This window comes from Rousettus aegyptiacus, unplaced genomic scaffold, assembly GCF_014176215.1.
Source record: "Rousettus aegyptiacus isolate mRouAeg1 unplaced genomic scaffold, mRouAeg1.p scaffold_m13_p_15, whole genome shotgun sequence".
NCBI lineage: Eukaryota > Metazoa > Chordata > Mammalia > Chiroptera > Pteropodidae > Rousettus > Rousettus aegyptiacus.
This window is the reverse complement of record NW_023416290.1, coordinates 341024-364185: the sequence shown is the minus strand read 5'-3', so window position 1 is coordinate 364185 and position 23162 is coordinate 341024. Positions and strand designations below refer to the sequence as shown.

Here is a 23162-nt window from a genome sequence, read left to right as displayed (position 1 = left end):
GCAACTCTGTTATTATCTCTTATCATCTATTATTATTATTATCATTATTATTATTATTATTATTGTTATTTATATCTCCAAATAAAAAGTTTTAAAAAATTGTACCTTGGGTGTTTTAGTTGTCTATGGCCGCCATAACAAAGAACCACAAACTTGGTAGCTCAACCCGCAAAATGTATTTTTTCCCAGTTCTAGAGGCTAGAAGTCCAAAACTGAGATGTTAACACAGTTGATTCCTTTAAGGGCAATGAGAGAGAATCTATTGCAGTCTTCTTTCCTAGCTTCTGGTAGCCTCGGGCATTACTTGGCTTGCAGATGGCTTTCTCCCTGTGTCTTCACAGTACTTCCCCTTTATGTGTGTCTCTCTCTATGTCCAAATTTTCCCTTCTTACAAGGACACCAGTCATATTAGATTGGGCCTACCCTAATGACCTCATTTTGACCCTGTTTCCAAATATGGTCACATTAGCAGGTCCTGGGGTATTGAGACTTCAACACCTTTGGGAGTACACAAATCAACCCATAGTACTGGGTCTAAAAGAATCAACTGCAGAAGTGTAGGAGAGAAAAACCGGTTTAAAGGCAGTTCATATTAAAAATTTAAAAAGATGCAAGAAACAAAAATCTCCAGTTTTATTTGACCACAGGCTCAACTTCAATCAACAGTTTGATAAGTGTTTAAAATATGAATACTGTCTTCCAGGGCACTAGTAGATTCAGATAAGGGAAGGCACTGTCTCTCTCTCTCTCTCTCACCTATCCTACACCATATGGAATTTTCTCGTCTATTTGGATGGAGGGGGATACTGAAGTAACGGAGATTTATAAGAGAACCACTGTCTGAAAACCAAGTGGAAGTAAATGAAGATGCTGAAGACTAAAGATGACACATCTGTATTCAAAGTAGTCAGCCATATTTTATATCCCTGATACCACTTTAAAGGGGTATCCCCTTTGGTTTGTTAAATGAATGACAAAGCGTAAAACTATCTAGGTAGAATCAGACTTATTCAGCGTAACACAACAGGCAATATTAAGAACAGAAGGACTTCCTAACACTTAGAGAATTGTAACGATAGAAATCTCTAAGCAGTAGAATAGGCCTGCTCACAACGTGGCGAACTCCCTTTCGCCAGGACGTGCCCTAAAGAAGCCAGGCAACGTCTGTTAGGTGTCCTAGCATTAGGTAGGACAGTGTACGAACTGCGTGTCTCCCACTTTTTTTCTTTTCATTACTTTCACAGAAACGTTAGTTTAACCTTCTTAAAATTTTTTAAAACATGATTTCACTGTATAACGAAATTACTTTTAAAACTGTCTAATGGTGAAAGCGATCATGAAAGCTAGAGGTTTGGGGCTGTGACAAATAAACCCAAGACAGCCCTTTGACCCCGGGGGCGCCCTTCGCCCCGCCTGCTCCTGTTTCCTGGGCGCCTCGTCCCTCTCGTCCCTCTTGTTCCCGCCTGGCTGCCGTGTCTTTCTGGAGCGCATCCCCTAGCGGCTTTCTCAAACACGAGGTGGCTGGCGGGGACGTACATGCTGGCCCCCTCGTGTCTGAGAACGCGCTTTCGTTCTGCCCTTGAACTTCGCGGATGGTCTGGCTGGCTGCGGATCGGGCCGGGAAGTCACCGTCCCTCGGAGCTCTGAAGAGGCGGCCCGGAGCGCGGGCAGAGGCGTGACGCGGAGGGGCCGCGCGGCGCCGGCGTCCCCGGCTGACCCCCGGCTCCCCGGGCGCCTCTCCGACGGGCGTCCCGCTTGCTTCCCGGTGTCTTCTCTGGAACGCCGGGGGCCCGAGCGGACGGACGGACGGGCGGACGGACTGACAGATGGGCGGACGGACTGATAGACGGGCGCACGGACGGGCGCACGGACTGACAGACGCGCGGACGGACTGACAGACGGGCGCACGGACGGACGCACGGACTGACAGACGGGCGGACGGACTGACAGACGGACGGACGGACGGGCGCACGGACTGACAGACGGGCGGACGGACTGACGGACGGGCGGACGGGCGCACGGACTGACAGACGGCCGCACGGCGCACCCACACAGCGCGGAGCGCGCGGCCCCGCGCGACGCCGGGCGTTCGGCGGGGACGCGCCACGGGGTGCCGGCCCTGCCCTCCGCGACGCGGCACCCGGCCGTCGGGAGCGCCGGTGGCCGCCGCCGCTGTCGCCTGGGCGCCCGGGAGGGCGGGCGTCGTCCGTCGCAGCTGCAGGAGGCCGGCCGCGGGAGGCGACCCTCTGAGGCGCTGTCGCCCCGCTCCGCCCCTCAGACCCTGAGGCGCCGCCGCGGCCTTACCTGGGCTCCGGACGCTTCTTCGGGTGCCGCCGATCGTGTGACCGCCGGCGCGGGACCGGGTCCTGGCGGAAGGGTCAGTCCGCCTCAGGGAGCCGAGCTGGGGGGCCGGCCTGAGGGGCCGGAGGGCACGCCCCCGCGCCGGGCCGAGACTGACGGAGCGCGCGGCTCCCGCCGCCCGCCCGCAGGGGTCGCCCTCCCCGAAGGTGTGGGTGGGGGGCGGGGCCTGCGACAGGGGCGGGGCGCGGGCGGGGGCGTGGCGAGGGGCGTGGCGAGGGCGGGGCGCGGGGCGGGGCGAGGGGCGGGGCGCGGGCGGAGCCGGGGCGGGGCGCGGAGGGGCTGTGGGCAGGGTTGGGGTGCGGGGAGGGAAGGAGGAAGGAGGGAGGAGGGAGCGCCCCTCGGTTGCCGCCTCAGAGCTGGCAGTTTCGATACGACGTCGGCTCGGCTTCGGAAAGGCGGCGGCTGCGCGCGGCGCGGGGATGGGCGGCCCGGCGACCTAGGACCCGCCGGCAGCAGGCGCGGCGCCGTGCGGGAGCCCGCAGCGGGCGGCTGGCGCGGCGGCCCCGGAACCCCGGTGCCCGGAACCATGAGCGCCGAGCCCATCTGCAGCGCGCTGCCCGCCGTGCCGTCGCACAAGCTCGCGGACCTGCACTTCCTCAGCCGCGGCGCGTCGGGCACCGTGTCGTCCGCGCGCCACGCCGACTGGCGTGTGCAGGTGGCGGTGAAGCACCTGCACATCCACACCCCGCTGCTCGACAGGTAAGCGCCCCGCCAGAGCTGCCCTGGCCGCCCTCGGGGGTCGCGGCGCCCGCGGGGCGGGCGATCGCGCGCTAACCGCCGCCCCCGACCCGCCGCCCGGTTCCGCAGGTCGCGCATGGACGCCGCCGTGGCCCCGGGGGTAGACGGGGTTGCGCCCCCTTTCTCCGAAGTCGGGCTGTTGGGCACAGGTGGCGTTGAGCTCGGAAATGTTGCCCTCAGACCCCCAGCACTCAGTACTGAAACCCGCAGTAGCTCGCTGACCCTGTCGTCGGTTAGGATGCCCAGAAATTTATGACACTGGTAAAATTCATTTCACGTGTCTTTTTAATGTGGCCAATAGAAAATGTAACATCGTATATGTAGTTTACGTTGATTGAGCAGCGCCGCTCCAGGGTCTGCGAGGTTTGGTATTGAGGTTTCTGCGGTTGCTTTTGTTTTGTTTCATGGCTTATCACGTGTAGTCAGGTAAGTTTAGACATCGAATCCAGCTGGCCACTCGGTTCTCATAGCAGAGCCTGTCCCAGAGGAAATATTTCCGCTAACAGTAAACTGAATCAGAACTGTGAAATAACCAAAAATTTCGAATGTCTCGCACATCCTGGGACACCTTCAGTGCATTAGTTTCTGTTTCCTGAAAAACATTTCAAGGGTATATGGTGGGCCTATGACTATGAGTCAGTGAGTCTAGTCACTAGCCGTACATTTTCCTCCCTAGTAGGGCCTGCATTGTTCCCAGTGAGTTGCAGCCAGAGCCTCTCCTCCCTGCCCTCCCCGCGTCAAAGTGAAAATGCCTCACATCAGGCCAAAAGCTGTGTTAGTATGCAGTATCAGATCAATTCCTCAGGTGCAGCCTGGCCAGTGGTAACTGCCCTTTGATCTGTCTGTGGCTTTTCTTTGCTACCTCTGTATATCAAGTTTGGATAGGCCAGATATCACAATAGGTTCTAGACATCTCTAGAGGTTGTTCCCACCTTTTGTATGCCATAATCCAGGACTCCTGATAAAGAGGGTGTGGTCTGTTTACCCTGGGCCTTGAATTCTTGGAGCCTGTGCTAGGCAAGTGTGTCTGTGTAAGCTGTCAACTCTGAAGGTTGGTGGGGTAAGGGAGGGTGGATGCAGTTTAGAATCAGCTATGCAAATATATGGAAATCTAGCACCAGAGAAATTATTAGGTATTCTAAAGCCAATTGATTTTCCATTTTGGATGCTGCTTCTCAAGATTTTAATTTATCTAAGTTTTGTGCCATGTGGAGGCCCAGGAAAGAAAAAGGAGTTCCCTTTTCATATTCATTAACAATTTTCATAATCAAAAACTTCACTAAATTGGGTAGGAAATGAATTGTCAAAAAAGCTATAAAGAAAGACCAGTGAAACACGTGTCTCCCTCCTCTTTGCTAGGATGTTAACATTAGCAGTGTGTGTTTACATAGTCTGAACACAGGGCTCAGCTATGCAGTTGACTCACAGGCTATTTCCTCACTTATAAAGTGGGAATAATAAATACATGGATCTCTTGGGCCCTGGTGAGGATAATGTGTGCATTGTTCTTTGGGATCACCTGAAAGAAGAATTTACGTGATGTTTCGCATTATTTTAGGGACCAGTGAGTCATTCTCTATAACTTGACTACTGCCCATTGCAGTGGACTTTCCCAACAGTCTCCCATCGCCTTACAAAAAGATGGGTCTGACTGGTTGTTCAAACATACTGTAGACACCAGAACTGTTTTTTGACCAGTAATTTTGGTGATATGTCTATAGGATCTGTATTTTACATTTTTATTTTTAAAAACACAGAAACCAATTTTTAAACTGTTTTGGCTTTTTCAGTTTTCCCACTCACTCGGTCTTCCCAAAATCTGGCTTCAAGAGCTTTCCTCCTTCTCTGATCACACACTAGAATGGAAAGAACACAGGCTTTAGAGTCCCACGATGGTAATTCAGATCTGATTCCAACCCTGCCGCTTAGTATTGTATGGCCATTAGAAAATTATTCATTGATTGGCGATTCAGTGCCCTCATGTATGAAGTGGGGACAATGAAACCAACTTTAGAGGGTTGGTCTTAGGATTAGAGTGCATATAAAGTGGCCGACACATAATAGGATCAAAATATATGTGTAGATTCTCCATAATGCTCACAGTTTATTCTTAATAAAAGTTCGATATTTATTTGTTTTATGTATGAATAAGCAAATGACCCTGGGGTCCAGTTACCCTAGCCATCTGCTGTAAGCATGTACCTGTTCTGTGTTCTTTTCCTGAGTTCCAGTATATAACAACTATCACCTAGTCATTTAAATCAACAACATTTAAATGTTTTAATATTCAAGATATTGAGGGAAATTTTACAAGGTATACAACCATAAAATACAATATTCAATATCCGAATCGAATCCGATCATTTTAATACAACATGAACTTATTAGCTCACTCACAGTCATTCTAATCAGACTTTATAAACTGACTTTTCCTTTCCTGGAGAAGTGCCCTAGTAATAGCCTGGGCGTAGCACTTTTTCTGTCAGTGGCTTCTAGAAGTTATTTTGGTCTCTAAACAAACCTGTGGAACCTATAGGGTAGGTATTAGTCCTACCTCAAATATGACGAAGTTACATAATTAACATGAGGTCAAAGCTAATTAATGAAAAAATCCAGGCTTACTTAATATCATGGGCATGATAATTATGTATTTTTTCATTACTTTGAAATAACTATGTTTTTTTTTTTTTTTTTTAGTGAAAGAAATGATGTCTTAAGAGAAGCCGAAATTTTACACAAAGCTAGATTTAGTTACATTCTTCCAATTTTGGGAATTTGCAATGAGCCTGAATTTTTGGGAATAGTTACTGAATACATGCCAAATGGATCATTAAATGAACTCCTGCATAGGGTAAGTGTACATTTTCAGTGGCTGTAATTCAAGCTTTGTAGCGCTTTGGTTTTACAGGTGATCAAACTGTTTGGGGATATACAGATAAATCAAAATAAGAATAAAAAACAATTACGGTGGTAAAGTTTCACCATGTATGGCTTCTTTTGTGTTGTTAAAAATAATGTGGAGTCAGGTCCTATATTCTAAGGGTCCTATATGATTTTGCTTATGTTGCTATTGCTGAGTTTTACACTTGATTCTAATATCCCTATGTATATATACACAGGTAGACACAGGAAAGAGAAAAGATAAACTCTGCACACTATACCGTCCACTCGTAGTTCAGCCAGATTTTAAAGACAATTCAGGGTTCAAATTAAATTAATAATACCAGTTCATAAAGTTCTGAATTAACAGGCCAAATAAATATATCTCTGAGTACCAAATACATTAGCTTTTCCATACTAGAGAATGGCATGAGCCACTTACTTTTTTTTCTCAAGGTACCAATTACTCTGGCTCTCATTGTGAATCTGCCTAGTAAACAAATTTGGGGATTCTCATTTCAAAATATATGTATTCATCTTGAGCTGATGTCATTACTATTATCTCCAACATGCAGTTTCTCTCAAGAAATCTTTTTAAAACACTCAGTCCATATCGTGAGATTTGTTTAGTTAAACCGGACAATATAAACAGTAAAATCCAACTACTGGATGCTCCTAATTCTGACACATGGGTGTTCTGCCACCTCTGCCACTTCCGCTCTCTGTTTCAGGATACGTCACGCTCTGTGGCATGACCACCTGAAACAAGGGTGGAGTGAGATTTGTGTAACCACTACAACTGTCACAATACAAATGTTAACCAAGTGTATTTTTTTCTTTTTGAAAATGAATATAAGTAGAATTTTTAATATTTTTTCTTCCATACCCCAGCACCCCAACAGATACTCTGGCACCCAAATCTGGAGCCCCCTAGAGATTCTAGAGCCTCCTTCAGGGGGATTGCTAACTCCTGGAGGGAACCCTAAAATACAGAGTGAGCACTTGACCGTGACCAGAAGCTTTCACATAACACTGTGCGCAGAGGCCTCCTTATTCCTTTAAACTACCTAATTTTCAGAAAAGTTACCTTTTTACGGATTAAAAGACTCAGTTACTCAAGTGGAGGAGGAGGAGGCTCTGTGTAAAGCAGAGTAAGTAATTTTCAACACAGTGTTTGTGTTTCCTTTGGTTTCTTGTACTGCATTATTAGGGTGAGATTTATCTTGAAGTACCACCTCCCCCAACCTCACAAAAGGTTGTTTGAAATAAATCAAAATACAATGTAAACAAAGTATTTTGGCTCACTTCCCTGCCAAGTTGCTCACTGGACTATAAATTGATCATTTGCAGAAAAAATTCTGAAGAACAGTTTGGAGCTTTCAGTAGAAGCATACTTTAATGTCATTTAGCAAAATGTACCCAGTGGCACGGTGCCCGATGAGTCACTGTCGGATCTTCCCAAAATATATAATTTTTCTGAGTATGTTTATTCTCCCAAGAGGCTGCATTATTTTTAATGTTCAGAAAACATTTATTTTAAGAAAGTTCAGAAAGATATCACTTGTAAGTATAAAGAAATATAAAACAGTATGTTTTCAATGTGTCTGTATTATATATGCTTTGGAAATGAAGATGATCTTTGTCTCCATAAAGACAAAACTTAAGGCTAACTTTTCAAGTTGGAATGCAAATAAATTAATTATATGATTAAAAGTGTGAGATAGTAATGCTTAGTTAACATATGGTCATTATTTTTAATTGATCCAATGATTATAATAATAAAGTATGGTTTTATATTCATAGGAAAATTAAAACGTTAATTTCGATTGAATGGTATGTACTGGAAATGTGTGTGTGTGCGTGTACATGTGCGTGTACACGCACACGAACAAGCTAGTTGATAAAAGCCACAGAACGGGGAGGTGGGTGTGGGTATAGGTATATGTGTCTGGGTAGTATATAGATTAAAAAATAATTGAAACCATGTCAACTGAAGAAAGAAGACCTAATATCATGTAGTCACATTACCAATATAAAAAGGAAATAGCAGTACTGTAAAGTTGTTATTTTCTCTAAACAGTGAGGAAAATAAGATACAAAGATGTTAATGTTAAATTGACACCATGTAATAAAAATGAGTATACGTTTTCACCTTAGTTTCTACTGTATTTCCTCAAACTGTTTCATTTTCTGAGTGGGAATGTTTTGAACTCTGGGCACTGATTTGGGTTTTGTTTCTTTCCATGTACATGAAGAAAACTGAATACCCTGAGGTGGCTTGGCCACTGAGGTTCCGCATCCTGCATGAAATTGCACTGGGCGTAAACTACCTGCACAACATGAACCCTCCTCTGCTTCATCATGACTTGAAGACTCAGAATATCTTACTGGATAATGAATTTCACGTTAAGGTGATTACTTTTAGAAAAAGTTTATCTACGTCTTTGTGACGAATAAGTTTAGAAAGACTTCTTAGTTACGTTTCCACCTAGCCAGTTTAGTCTCGCTCCCTTTTCCATAACCTGCAGTTCTTACCTTCAGCGTCCCACCTTCCTACTGCAATGGCTGCGTTACTCCCAGACCACAGACGTAGAATCACAGTACAAATTACAAAATCATTTTGTTCTTCAACGAAATTGTAGAAAGTGCCTTTTTTTTTTCATTTTGAAATTACTATAGAGTCAGAGGAAGTTAAAGCAAAGATGATACAGAGGTCCCACGCACCCTTCACCCAGTTCCCGCCAGCAGTTACATCGCTCCTACTGATAGTTCAGTTTCAAGACCGAGAACCTGACATTGGTACAATGTACGCATGTGGTTCTGTGGCACTGTGACGCACGTGCCAATCTGTAGAAGCACTTGGCGGGTACGGCTACGTCACCAAAAAGGCAGCACTCACATGGCACTTTCAGAGTCACGCCCACCTCCTGCCCCTCCCCCCTCGATCCCCGGGCTCTGGAGACCACCAATCTGTTTTCCATCTTTAAAATTTCATCATTTTGAGAATGCTCTATAAATAGAATTGCACAGCATGTTGTATTTTGAGACTCGCTTTGTTCACTTAGCATGATGCCTCTGAGACACATCCAAGTTGGCGCTTGCCTCAAGAACTGGTTCTCGCTCGCTGCTGAACAGTACCCCCTGGTGTGGGTGTACCACACTTGTTTGACCACTTCCTCGGGGAAAGTTATTTCAGTCTTCAGCAGTTAAAACAAAGCCCCCACGAACAATCCTGAGCAACTTTTTAAGGAACATCAGTTTTCATTTCCCTGGGATAGATGCCAGGAATACGGCGGCCGGGCCATAGCGTAAGGGTATGTTTGGTGTTTTCAGAAACGATTTTCCAGGGTGCTTGTACCGTCTTCTGTTCCACCAGCTGTGCGACTTTTCCACATCTTCACCAGCACTTGCTGTTATTGCAGTTTTTATTTTAGCTCTTCTAATAAGTGTATGGCAGTATCTCACCACAGCCTTAATTTGTATCTTCATAATGGCTGATGAAGCTGAGTACCTCCTCATGTGCTAATCTGCCATCTGTACATCCTTTTTAGTGATACAGTTATGGCTCAGATATGAGATGAGACCACACCCCAAATTTGTTAGCATTTTTCACCCTGGCACAAAAATCACCTTACCATGCCAATGCTTCTTACCCTGGCAGATGTGTGCCCGGAGTACTGCTTTGCTTTGAGAAGGTAGGAGGTGTGGACGCTGCAGTCCAGATGAGAGGCGTGGAACGCGGGGTCCTGGAGCCTTGGTCCCGCCCGCAGCAGCGCCACACTCGCCGATGTTGCCTGAACGAGAGCAAGCGTCAGAGATTTATCAATGTGGTCCAAACGCCAACCATTCTGACACGGCTCGTTTCGTTTTCTCAGTACAACTTTACGATACAGACACTGTCATCAGCCCCAAGCTATACGAGGGCGATCTGAGGCACACAGAAATGGAGACGCTCCCTCAAGGTCACACAGCTAAGGAAGGCGCACTGAGAACGTCCGCCTAACGTCCGCCTAACGCAGTCTAGGTTCCAGAACCCGCATCCTCAGTCAGCCACATGGTGCCTTTTGTAAGCAGCCCGGCCCGCACTCCCTGTCCTGGGGCCATGTTTTCTCTTGGTCTTCCCTGACACTTTTTCTTAGACTTGCCTTTAATTATAATAACGTGTGAAAGATTCATCCAGTCCATTCCCTCCCTTTTTGGAGGGGGGCCATATTTTTTTTTTAAATCTTGGATTCATCTACACACTGAACAAATGATTTCTTCTGTTAAAACCAGTAAAAATATAAGAATGAAACACCTGAGGTACAGATGGTGTCCTGGGCGAAGCCCCTTCTGCGGTGTTGACTCTGAAATTATTCAGTGAGAAGGTACAGGTAGCTTAAATCCAACGTCTTCTGAGTGCTCCCAAGCTCTTTTGACCGCTAAATATCGTTGGTTCTCATATTGTCTTCCATTAAAAAAAATAAGGTACCTTTTAAATATTTAGAGTTATAAAATGTTGTATAAGATCTGCACAATATTTACCAGTGACATAAAACTATAAAGGCTGTATCAAAAGTGCAGAATGTTTATCAGTGATCATTCTGTAGGCAGTCATTGTCATGAACATAAGTAGATATGCCTCTTCTAGCAGTAGGTATAAGTCATGTGATAATGAACAATACTATATTAGGATTCTACTTTTTTAAAAATCGAAGGATACTATTTTTAGGGCATTATAAATAAGAACGTGTAAACCTGAGTCGTAACGACGTCAGAGAAGATCTTATGAGATATGAGTTGTTCAGCAGTGCCATGAGGTTTGTTTAAATTTGAAAACCACATGCTGTGAAGCTACTTGTCATGACTTTTCAGTGTTCAGTGCATATGCTCATTCAGATTATAATACCAAAAACACTCCTCTTTAATTATTCAAAACGTGGTCTCCCTTTTAAATTTTGTATATTGTGCTAAACTGCAAGTCAGCATGCATTTCTCTTAGAGTGTTGGGCTCAGTGCTGTGGGATCCAATTCGTTAAGAAATTGGTGGAATATATAGAAATAAAATGTTAAAACATAACAATCTTTAGTCTCTTGTCTGAATATAATGAATATAAAAAAAGACAGTCAATTCTTAGATTTTTTAAAGAGAAATTTTTTAAGTTCAATTACTCAGTCTTTTCCCTTACAGATTGCAGATTTTGGTTTATCAAAATGGCGCCTGATGTCCCTGTCACAATCACGAAGCAGTAAATCTGCACCGGAAGGAGGGACAATTATCTACATGCCGCCTGAAAACTATGAACCTGGACAAAAATCAAGGGCCAGCGTCAAGCATGACATATATAGGTGCAGTATGTTACTTCTGATCAGAGCTAACTTGTCTAAAAAGCAAGATTAATCAGAATTTCAAAGCTACATTTTGGTGCTTCTCTCATAAGAGTGGTGAAAATAAGAGACCACAGTGATTAATATTTTTCAAATTAGAGATGTCTTACTTTAAGCCATTTGTACACCCTTGAAAAAATCCGTTAAGCTTATTTTACTGTCCTGTCAACTTATAATATAATACTCTGGAGTTTTATCACATGTCACTTTGATGGGAGTGTGGAGACGGTACGGTCACCACTTAACTCTACAAAAGAATACAGTACTTAGACCAGAGAAGCGTCCGTGGAAGAGGGCTATATGAGTCGGTCTTTGTGATTGCTCTCTCTTTTGTGTGAACAGTAAAATCATACAATTAGGGGGCATAGCTTATCTAGGTATTGTGACAGGCTCTGAGAATTCAGAGGTGAGTCAAATCAGAGCCCATCCTTGTCTCCCAGATGTCAAAAGTTTACTAAGGAGGTGAGGAACATGTAAAGAGTTGAGAGAAGGAAAGAATGATTATTAAATCATCCACAAGTTATTTTTGCATATAACTTCAAGTTTTGATAACAGTAATTCCCTAATTTTTCAATTTAGGATTAATTCCCTTTCAAAACAAAACTGTATATGATATCATCTTAGATATATGTGCCGATTCTTTATATAGCAATTCTCTACCTTATCACTTTCAAAAATGGTATCTCCACAGCCAGCTTTTAAATTTAGTGTTATTTTAGTTTATTGTGCATAGCTAGTTTATAATATACTCTATGTATATTTTTGTCTTAAAACAGCTATGCGATTATCATGTGGGAAGTCTTATCCAGAAAACAGCCTTTTGAAGGTAAGTGGACTTTGAGTTCCTCATCCTGACGTCTTGTTGGTAGGCCACACTCAGAAGTATCTAAAGCTCGTGTTATCTTAAATCTGTTTACTGTTCATTTTGTGGAAAACACACTGTAAAAACATAGCAGTTTATCATTTGTGAATCCACTACATACTGAAAAACATAGTAGATTTAAGGATCAGAAAAATTAGATTCTAATCTTGTGCCGACAGTAATTAGCCCCATGATCACCCTCAGAGGCAGACACGCCCTCCCCTTACAGGGTGGGGAATGAATCAGTCCTCAGATTTTAAGAGTCCTTCATTTTCTCTTGGTTTCAGAATGTATTTAGTATATTGGATCGCAAAGTATTTCTAATGAATAAAATGTATTTGTTTTGACAGAAGTCACCAATCCTTTGCAGATTATGTACAGTGTGTCGCAGGGTCATCGACCCGAAACTGATGAAGAAAGTCTGCCATTTGATATACCTCACCGCGCAGTGATGCTCTCTCTCATCGAAGCTGGGTGGGCCCAGAACCCGGACGAAAGGCCGTCCTTCTTAAGTGAGTGCACAGCCTCACTCCGGGCCTTCTGAGTGGGTGCGCTGCGTGTCAAACACTCGAACAAAGTTAGATGACAAGCTCAAGGTTTTCATTCTCTTCACTCTTGTTACTCATAACGTTTATAAAAGGGTGAGTGCCCCTAGAGCAGAATTGAGAATTCCTAACAGAAAAGAGAAGTCCTGTAGAAGTCATAATTCCATTTACACATGCAGCGAGTATGTACCCAATACCCACCTCTTGCTGTGTCCTGAGGTGGGACAGAGTGGTGACCAGGAGCATGTGGGTCACGAAGTTCTGGGACCTCACCTCCTAACTGAGAAGGCCGAGAGCAAACACAAACGAGTGAGAGACCGTGGAAGTCCTGTGAGGAAACAAGCGAGGTGGCAGTCGTTAAGGGAGGGGGAGGTGAGCCCTGTACTTAGGAGCAAACGTGTGAGGTGAAAGTCAGAGCTTGGGAATGAGGCGGCCATGCTGGGGCTGCAGCACAGCGAGGGCGGAGCTCTGCTCTGCGGCGGCGGAGAGGGAGGGTGCCAGGGGGCCCCTTGGGGAGCCAGAGGTGTGTCCTGCAGGGGACAGGCCTGCCCCACCGGTGTGAGTGCAGGACTCACTCCCACCGCTGGTGGGAGAGAAGCAGGGAGACCAGCCAGGAGACGCTTTGGGCCGTTTTCCGATTAAGGTGACGATCCTACAGATGGAAAATTGGAGTTAAGACTGGACCATTGCCTAAACGCAGACATAAGAGGAAACTGTCAAGACTTTGGGTGAGGCAGTTCTAGGACATGACATAGAAAACAAGATCCATACAAAATTGGTAGCTGGACTTCAAAAATATGGAAAAGTTTTGCATTTCAAAAGATCTATTAAGAAAAATAATAAGCAAGCCACAGACTGGAAACTTTCATTCCAACTAAACAGTGAAATATATTTTCCATTCAAAGCTTATGTCCAGAGCCATTAGAATTGTATTTTAAAAGTCAAAAGCTGCTAAAATATTGGGCTCACATTTTATCTTATTTCCCAGAGCCATGTGGGAAGGTATATCTCTCCTTTGTCCCTAGTGCCACTTCCAAATGGTCATTTTTCTCCGTTTCCCCAAAATTCGAGCTCCATGCTGCGGCTTTTCCTAAGAGATGCTGAGCGTAGGAAGGGAAGACGGGCGGCATGTCTTGTCCCTGATCCTCCCTCCTTAAGCTGCTACGCCCACGCGCCGCCCTCCCTTCGGGCTGATCCAGGTGTCACACGGTGTGGGGAAAACACAGACCAGGAGAGGGGCTCCCTCGCCCTCCCCCTGCCAGGCCTGCAGACCGCGCTCCTGTCCGCTGGGCGCGTCCGCACACTCACGCCGCGCGAACCGTGTTGCCGCATCCCGCAGGCTGCCCTCTTCCCCTCTCCCGCCCCTTCCGTGCCCTCTCAGCTCTTGCACTGCCTCCTACGTGGAGGGAAGATCGTGGCCCCCCACCATTCCTCCCTGCCCCCACTCAGCTGAGCACCTCGGGGACTGTCGCCAGCCCCCGACTCACTCGAACGGCCTCTGCCCATCTCCTGCTCACGACTGGAAACACTGCATGCGGCCTCCGCGACACCGACACTGGGCCAGCCTGCTCGCTGGGCTCCCGGGGGGTCAAAGATGACTGGCCCCTCTCTCCTGGACACTCCCTGGGGCGGCCCCCAAGCCCCAGGAGCCCCACCCTCCCTCTCTGCTCTGCTCAACTCCTTACTGGGCGAAACCCTCGGAGCTCCAACATGGGCCCTTAACTCCTCACTGTCCCCGCTGCCTCCCGAGTGAGCCAGGCCAGACCGTGGCTTTCCATGCCACCCCGTGTTAGGGACACCAGCTTAATATCGGGGCCCCGGCCTCTCTCGGAGCAACGAGTTCATTGGCTGTTGTAGTAACAGCAGTCATTCTGATTGTTTCTACTTGTTGGCTACCACGAATAATGCTGTTCGTTTGCTGGGTTGTAAGGTACATTTACCTTTCATTTTTAAGAAACTGCCAAGCTGTTTTCTCTCATGTTCCGTTTCCACCAGCCAGGTATGCGATTCCCTGGGTCTCCGCATTGCCGTCGGCTCTCGCTAGCATCTGCCTTTTTAATTACAGCCATTTTAGTGCGGTTGGCATATCTCATTGTAGTTTTAATTTGCACTTCCTCGTGACTGATATTAAACATATTTTCACGTGCTTTTCATCTATTTGTATATCTTCTTTGGTGAAGTTCAGTCTTTTGTCCATTTTCAATTTGGGTTATTTGTCTTATTAAGTTGTCAGAATTCTTTATATATTCTAGATATTAGTCCTTTAGCAGAGACATGATATACAAAAATGTCTACATCTGTGGTTTGTCTTTTCATTTTTCATAATAGTGTCCTCTGAAATGCAAAATTTTTAATTTTTTGAAGTTCGATGGTCAGTGTTTATGGATCCCATTTTTGATGTCATATCTAATTCGTGGCCTAACCCGTTGAACTGCCTTAGCAATTTTGTCAAAAAGCAACTGACCATGACTGTAAGGGTTTATTTTTAGATTGTCAATTCCCTTTCTGACCCACCGATCTATACGCCTCTTTGTTCCCATCCCCCCCCCCTTGGCAACCATCAGCTTGTTCTCTGTATCTGTGGGTCTTTCTGTTCTGTTTGGTCGTTCAGCTTTTTTAAGATTCCACATGTGAGATCACGTGGTATTTGTCTTTCTCTGTTTGTCTTATTTCACTGAGCATACACCTTCTAGGTCCACCCATGTTGTCGCAAATGGCAGGATTTTATTCTTTGTTATGGCTGAGTAATGTTCCATTGTATATATGGACCACCTCTTCTTTATCCATTTGGCGATCAGTGGGCACTTAGGCTGCTTCCACACCTTGGCTATTGTAAGTAATGCTACAGTGATCGTAGCGCTGCAGATATCTTTCTGAGCAAGTGTTTCAGTTTTCTTCAGGTAACACCCAGAAGTGGAATTGCTGGGTCACGTGGTATTTTATCTTTGCTCTTTTGAGGAACTTCCATACTGCAGCGGTGTGCAGTCCCACCGTAGTGCACGAGGGCTCCCTTTCTCCACATCCTCCTCAGCACTGTTTGTTGATTAACCGACAGTAGGCCCTCTGGCAGGTGCCAGATGAGAACTCATTGCGGTTTTAATTTGCAGTTCCTGATGATTTGTGACGTTGAGCATCTTTTCATGTCTACTGGCCATCCATATGTCCTCTTGGAGAAAAGTCTGCTCATGTCCTCTGACCATTTTTCAATTGGATCATTTTTTTGGTGTTAATTTGTATGAGTTCATTGTATATTTTGGATGTGAACTCCTTACCAGATGTATGGTTTGTGAATATCTTCTCCCATTCAGTAGGTTGTGCTTTTATTTGTTGTTTTGGTATTTGTTATTTTGGATTCCTTCACTGTGCAAAACCCTTTTAGTTTGCTTTAGTCCCGTTTGTTTGTGTTTGCTTCTGCAGCCCTTGCCTAAGGAGACCGAGTAGAAGACACTGCTAAGATCTATGTCAAAGAGTTTACTGTCTGTGTTTTCTTTCAGGAGTTTTATGGTTTCGGGTCTTACATTTAAGTCTTTAATCCACTTTGAATTTATTTTTGTTTATGGTATATATGATACCTTTATGCCTGTAATAAGTTGAATGTCATCAATTTGTGGGAAAATTTATTTAAGGCCTTATCGGTTAAATATTAGCATTTATATTGTTCCATCTAATGATTAGAAGCCATCTGAACTCAATTTATTTTTTTTATTTAGAATGTTTAATAGAACTTGAGCCAGTTCTGAAAACATTTGAAGAGATAACTTTTCTTGAAGCTGTTATGCAACTAAAGAAAACAAAGGTAAACTGCCAACTGAAATACTGGAAATCGGACTTTAAACAACTATATGTCAGTCATGGAGATGTTCAGTCCAGTTTATAGTCTTTATCTATATACTTTTCACAGGTATGCTAGAGTATTGGGGCAGGAGACTCTGAAACCCATCTTTCCTTGTCATGAGAGGGCTTTTCCATTTCACTCAAATGGCCACCTCTGGATTTCAAAGACATCGCTTAGAACCCTCACATATCAAATTTAAGTTTAAATGCGTAACGGACGCCAGTGTGTGCAATGAATGCCCTAAATCAGCTAGGGGTTCCTTTTAGTCTGTATAGATTTCCCTAAAGTTTTAATACATACAGAATGACAGATGTCTGGGCACCTGCACTTTATCTAGTGTTCTTGGGCTTTTTTGAGATTTAAGTTAAGCTGTAGAATTTTTTATTAATAATGGAAATCAAAATGCATATTTTCAAAATTGCTTGTTTATCGTTGTCCCATTCACTTCATGTCGCAAAGAACAACGCAGCAGTGGATAGGGGTCACCTAGAGCAGTTGTCTCGTTTACTCACGCTGGCTCCTGGAGGTCAGAGCTGACGGGCCCCATTACCACAGAGCTTCTCAACCTCATTAAGTTGTTTGCAAAGCAACCACAGCCCCTGAGGGACAGAGTCAGCACAGTTTCGCGCTTGCTGGGTTTCATTCGACTGCATGTGAAAGATAATAAAAATCATTAGTTATTAGCCAAACTCTTGGGTCATAAGCAAGCATAATCTGCAGTTACTAATTGCCACGGGACTCTTGCGACATAGAAGGGACGTACGTGCATAAAGGGAACAGCTACTCGTCACCAAACTGAACACTGGCGTGGCAGCACTAGGAGCGGAGAGGAAATGTGCTAACTCTTTGGCTAGCTTTTCACTGACTTCCCCACTTCTGGGTAGGTAGTCTTTGCCAGAACATTCTGATTTCTCCACTTCTCAGTAGACACTGACTTCTGAGAACATTTCTTTTTGCTTTATCTTCTCAGTCCCTTTTCTCTGCTCACAACTTTCTCTTCTTTCAAGCAGAGGTCGATAAAAGGATCTGTTTTCTTAGTTATGAAGTAGAAGAGAACCATTCCAGTTCCTTTTTTTCTCCAAATAACTTAAACACTGAGATCTATATTTAAAACTATTCATTTTTAGAGCAAATTTTGGCTTTTTAAATAAAATAATTCAAAGTACATATTTTTAATATATATACTAGGATATCATTTAATAATCATTTAATAATAGTATTGGAATGACATTTAATAATAGCCTTACTTTCTTCAATGTTTTTAAGTTGCCATATTATTTTCTCTTAGAGTTGTTATGTATTTTTTAAAATCCTTTTATCAATTCTGTGAACTCGGCAGGGCAAGAATCTCATATCCATTTTATAGGTGAGGTGACTGATGTGTAGAGAGGTTAGTCACATAACACCCTGCACTGCCAGCTCACGGCAGGGCCAAGAGTGGAACGTAAATTTAATAAGATGTTTCATAAATTTCTGGGAACGAAGGTCGCCATTTCGAGTGAGTTGTTTTGTTCAGGTATTCTACTCACACGATTCCCTCATCACCTCCAATCCGTGTGTTCCCTGCAGCTACGGAGCGCTTCAAGTACTGTCCCCCTACATGACAAGAAAATGGAGTTATCTCTGAGCGTCTCTCTAAATCGTGGTCCACAGGAGGTAAAAAAGAGTTATGTGGATAAACTCACAGTGTGAATCATTCAGTCTAAGTCCTTGTACAGACGGGAAGCTGAAGCCGCGGGGCTCTGGGAAGTCGGGCGGCCCACGGCAGCCTCCAGCCGGAAACCCAGCTCTTGTGATTCTCGGGTCGCTGTCTTGTCAGCAGAGACAGCTCCGGCTTCCTTGTCTGCCACTGGCTTCTGTCCCGGTCGTTGTTCTGTGAAGAATGGTGTCGGGCAGTGCGGGAAATCACTGATGCCACCCTGCCAGCCCCCATACGCCCTCCCGTCCCAACGCAGAAGAGCTGTCATAGCCGCCTGTCCCGTCCCTGCGAGGCCGCAGTGACTGGCAGCAGGGAAATGCCGACTGTGTGACTATCCTCAAAGGAAGGTCTCATTCAGGCTTATTTCGTTTACATTAGTCATTTCTTTTAAGAGTATACAGACTCAGAAAATGCCTTCAGGACGAACCCTGAAGCACAGCACATTGTCCAAGTCACCGCCACATACACCGTCTCACTGGGTCTCCGGGCCCACACGTGCCGAGTCACGTTCACGTACACTGTCTCGCTGGGTCTCTGGGCCACACGTGCACAGTCTTAGGTAGGGACTGCAGATATCACAGAAAAGAGCCCGAGGGCCAGAGGGTTAAACGCCTCCTTGAAGGCAGATCAGAACTGCGTGAGGAGCTAGCCGAGGCCCGGCCTCCGTCGCCTCCGCATGGCCCGTCCATGTGGGTGGGCCTGAGGCCCTGAGAACAGGAATCCCATCTAAATCACAGGTGACCAGAGCCTCTGAGATCATACGGCAAATATGAAAAAACTAATGATTTCTAAAATAATTAACTGTTGCAGTACCATGGCCCGGTTATTCAAGTTGATAAAAAAATCAAATCAAATCCATTTTTGTTTATTCGATACACGTGCTTCTTTAGTTTTGTAAAGTATAATCTGTAGCAGTTTTGATTTTGTATATAATAAGCCAAAAGTAAGAACTATTTAGAAATTAAAGCTGTATAACTTCAAAAGTGTTTTTTCATTGACCTTGATCGTTTGCCCTCTGCTGACTTTAGGAATCGTGTGGATCATCACTTCAGCCCCCTAAAAGCGGGGGTTCCCCCGGAACCTCCAGGTCCCTGTCAGCTCCTCAGGACAGTGAGCCTTCATCCAGTATGTGAATTTTTCAGTCACTATTACCCGCAAGGTTTCCATTTTCTGTCAAGATGAGATTCTTGGCAAGCCACCAGGGTCTGTATAGAACATGTCTTTCATTTGCATTCATAGCTCGTTTTTTACAAAGGGCCAGCATCTAAGGGCAGGGAAACAGTAGTGGGCCATTTAACAAACACGTTCACTATCGGGGGCATTACATTAGGCCCTAGAGAAAGAAACGGAAACACCTCTTGTGAGGAGGAGGAGAGAGGTGTCCAGGTAGCCGCGGTGTGCGGGGGGGAGGTGGACACCGCGCTGCGGGGGACGGGGCAGGGGCGACATCGACACAAGGTGCTTTCACGGCCGCCCTCCGGTGAGGGGGAGGGTCCTCGTTCATAGCCTCTGAGATCAAGACTCCTGGGTCACGAGTTAGTAGCTGACACATCCAAGACTCGAAGCCCAGTCTTTCCACAAGTATTTTCATGTCACTACTACGCCGTGATGTCATCACAAAGAACTCTGTCTGACTGAAGGCTGGACCTGTGGTTGCACAGGGTGGGCATTGCAGGCAAGGAGCAGCGCAGAGGGCGCAGAGCAGTGAGCAGTCCGGGTGGTGAAGAGTGTGGCTGGAAGGCGGCAGGGCGCAGCCTCGCCATCGTGAAGTCTGGCACGGGGCCGAGCTGGCTGGGCCGTCACCGGGTACAAAGCGGCCACTGCCGATGACTGAGCAAGGAGCGACATGCTCAGATTCGTTGCTCTAGGGGACTTCATCCTGGGGTGTGCAGGGTGTTCTGGGGGGACCCAACGAGGCGGGAGACCAGTTAGGAGCCGGTGGTGTCTTCCTGCGGCTCAGCTGAGAGGGAGGCGGCCTGATGGGTGTCCGGTGGGAGCCGCTGTGAGGACACTGACCAGAGGTGGAGAGAAAGCAAGCAGGTTATGCCTGGGACTGGGTGACGTGGGTGCCACTGACGGGAATAGGAGTCGAACTGAGTCTTGGAGCTAAGACGAATAATTAAGTTTTTAATGTTTTTCTTTTAAATTTGAGGTGCTTAGCAGCGCATGTGAGGATGATGTCCAGTGGGCTGTTTAAAATGTGAGACTGAGGGGTTCCATGAAGTCAGAAAATCTAATGACATGGACTTGGGAAGAGAAGTGACAGCTGAGGCCCTGAGGTTGAACAGGAGAACGTAAAGGCACACGTCATGCACAGATTTAGAGGACACATTTAAACTGCAGGAGGAGGAAGAAGACAGGAAGAAATAGGGGATGTGTGAAGAAGTAAGAGTCCATACTTGTAATTTACGTAGAACAGAAGCATAGTGAAAAAGCATTCAGCATAAGCCCGTTTTTATTCAAAAAGATATCTACCTGTGGACTTCGGTTCATGAGCCAGCTTCGGTAGCAGTGAAAATTAAAGGTGTTGAACGCTCTGTATGAGCCAGACGTGGATATTTTAGCGAACGGGAATAGCTAAGGAATGTTCCACCTCTAACGAAGATGCTGTTTTGTAGGAAGAAGTCAGGACTGTACGCAGCATCAGCAGCTGGTGAATCACAGCTGGGACAGCAACGTGTCTGCGGCGCGGAGGGCCGCCCCGTGCTCCTTGGCAGCTGTAAACCCACTCTCGGCCGGGGGACATGCAGGTAACCCGTCCGCGGTGAGACTTCTTGTCAGCGACGCCAGCCAGGCACGTCTCCACTCAGTGCCCAGTAGATCTGCCACACAGCCAGCGTTGTTCGGCCTTATTTCCCCCATGTGATAAATATATGCCTTCTTAAGTCGGGAAGCACGTGCGGCCCAGAAGACAGGAGGTTGACGTGGCGCGACCGGCCCAGTCGGTGTTCCATGACTGTCTCTAGGGAGGGGTGCGGGGAGGCGGTGGGGCCCGATATGTCACTAAAGGTAAAGTTATTTTTGTTTACTTAACGAATATGCAGGTGTTTTATAATAAGAAAAAAAAAAACCCTGAAAAATAAAAGTAGTTTTGCGGTGCTTTTTCTGGGAGGGGAAGGGAAGAGATCACCCAAATCTGAATGTTTCCTGAAAATTAACAGCATCCCCACAAAATACTGGTTTTCCGTATGAGCATGATCATAGTAAAATTAGGTTTTATGCCTCTTTCCATCTGATTTTACTCCTAGCCACACGTCTAGCCTCCTCTTTGACTTGTCACACCTGTGCAGAGGGTGCCCAGCCTGGCGTGGCCCAGCAGTGGGTCCAGATGAAAAGAGAGGACATTGTGAGCCAGATGACCGAGGCCTGCCTCAACCAGTCGCTGGACGCCCTGCTGTCCAGGGACTTGCTCATGAAGGAGGACTATGAACTCATTAGCACCAAGCCCACGAGGACCGCAAAAGTCAGGCAGTTACTGGACACCACTGACATCCAAGGAGAAGACTTCGCCCGAGTCATAGTGCAGAAGCTGAAGGACAACAAGCAAATGGGTCTTCAGCCGTACCCGGAAATGCCGGCGGCTTCTCACTCTCTCTCTTTAAATTTATTTCAAAATAAAAGCTTATAGGTGATTCTTTTTCAAGAAAAAAGGTCCATTTATTAAAAAGTATTTTATATTTCTCTCGCCCTGATCCTATTGTTTTTATGAAAATCCATGTATTAGAAGCTTTAATGAAGTTTCTTTTCCAGGTAAATATGAGTCTCCCTCCGTGACACTACGGTATTTTTTAAAAATTAATAGAGCAAAAACATTGGCATTTTGCTACATAGTTCAATTTTTTGTGTTTGGTTAATTGAAACTATTTTGTAAATGTGATAATTATATGCATCTTGTGCACAGCCGCGCCTTCGGGCATCACGCGTTTCTCCTGGAAACCGTCTTCGCGTCCACTTCCTTTGTGGATTATTTGTGGCTTGTCTGAGCTGCGGGTTGGCGGCAGAGCCGTGCCCTTCACCCCTGCGCCGGAGGGGGCGCGGGTCCGCACCCCTCCAAAGGGCTGTTCGTTACGCCGTGACCCAGATTACGTTCTGCTTGTTGATTTTTTAGCTCTCGTCCTTTTTTTTTTCCCCTAGCATTTGTTTTTATGGTGACATTGGTTCATGAAATCCAGTAAGTTGCAGGCGTACGATTCGGCGGTAAGGCTTGTGTACGTTGCATTGTGTGTTCACCAGCCGTAGTCAGATTTCCTTCTGTCACCACATATTTAACCTGCTTTACCCCATCTACCTTCCCTGCTGCCCTCCGTTAACCACTAGTCTATTGCCCATGCCCATGAGCTGCCGACATTTTTAAATGTTATTTTTTTGACTCTCGATGGTTTTCAGCTGGCGCTCCCTCAGTTTGATGGTGTGGTCCATCTGGACTGGCAAAGTAAACTTGGCCCTTTGTTTTTCATTTTATGCCTAGATCTAAAACTGAGCTTTGCAACCAGTCTGTATGGGACATGCTTTCCCGCCACTGTCTCCCATACTTTAATTAGGGGGTCACACTTGTCAACCATCGTTACGGCTCTGCAGACTTTTTATGCATGGACGGCAACGTACTGACAAGAAGATGACGCTGAAGGTCACGGTGGCTCTGCAGTGAGCCCCCTGCCCGAGCAGCGCAGCCGCAGCCCGGCAGCCATCACTGCCCACATTTGGCGCCACAGCGATGTCTCGGGTCAGGTGAGGCGTGTGCCCCGTGCGGCCAGTCAGAGGGGCGCTGGCTGGGGGAGCCGCCTTCCGCTGCCTCTGCGGGGACTGGCTGGGCCGCAGAGGGGAGCCGGGGACGGGGAGAGGAGGGCGCGTCCCGGGAAGCCAGGGCAGGCGCAG

At 46.1% G+C, this 23162-nt stretch overlaps 1 protein-coding gene and 1 long non-coding RNA gene across 6 annotated transcripts in view; one reads left to right on the top strand and one right to left on the bottom strand.

Moving 5' to 3' along the window:
- Positions 1-2461, bottom strand: part of LOC107507567 — a 187802-nt gene extending 185341 nt beyond the window's left edge. For all 3 annotated transcript variants that reach the window (XR_004954554.1, XR_004954555.1, XR_004954556.1), the window contains exon 1: positions 2305-2461. This is a non-coding gene — a long non-coding RNA (uncharacterized LOC107507567). The remainder of the gene's footprint in view (positions 1-2304) is intronic.
- Positions 2462-2689: 228 nt separating this feature from the next.
- RIPK2 (receptor interacting serine/threonine kinase 2) lies at positions 2690-22105 on the top strand. Of its 3 annotated transcripts, XM_016138678.2 has the most exons (11): positions 2692-3060; positions 5797-5950; positions 8235-8390; positions 11150-11307; positions 12123-12172; positions 12559-12720; positions 16464-16549; positions 18158-18244; positions 19316-19412; positions 20906-21037; positions 21536-22105. In XM_016138678.2, the coding sequence occupies exons 1-11, from the start codon at positions 2888-2890 to the stop codon at positions 21913-21915; spliced, it is 1635 nt and encodes a 544-aa protein (XP_015994164.2). In that variant the 5' UTR covers positions 2692-2887; the 3' UTR covers positions 21916-22105. The 3 variants fall into 3 exon arrangements, with proteins under 3 accessions (XP_036088636.1, XP_015994173.2, XP_015994164.2); XM_036232743.1 differs by lacking the exon at positions 18158-18244 and having other exon boundaries at positions 2690-3060; XM_016138687.2 differs by lacking the exons at positions 16464-16549; positions 18158-18244; positions 19316-19412 and having other exon boundaries at positions 2690-3060.
- Positions 22106-23162: the final 1057 nt, after the last annotated feature.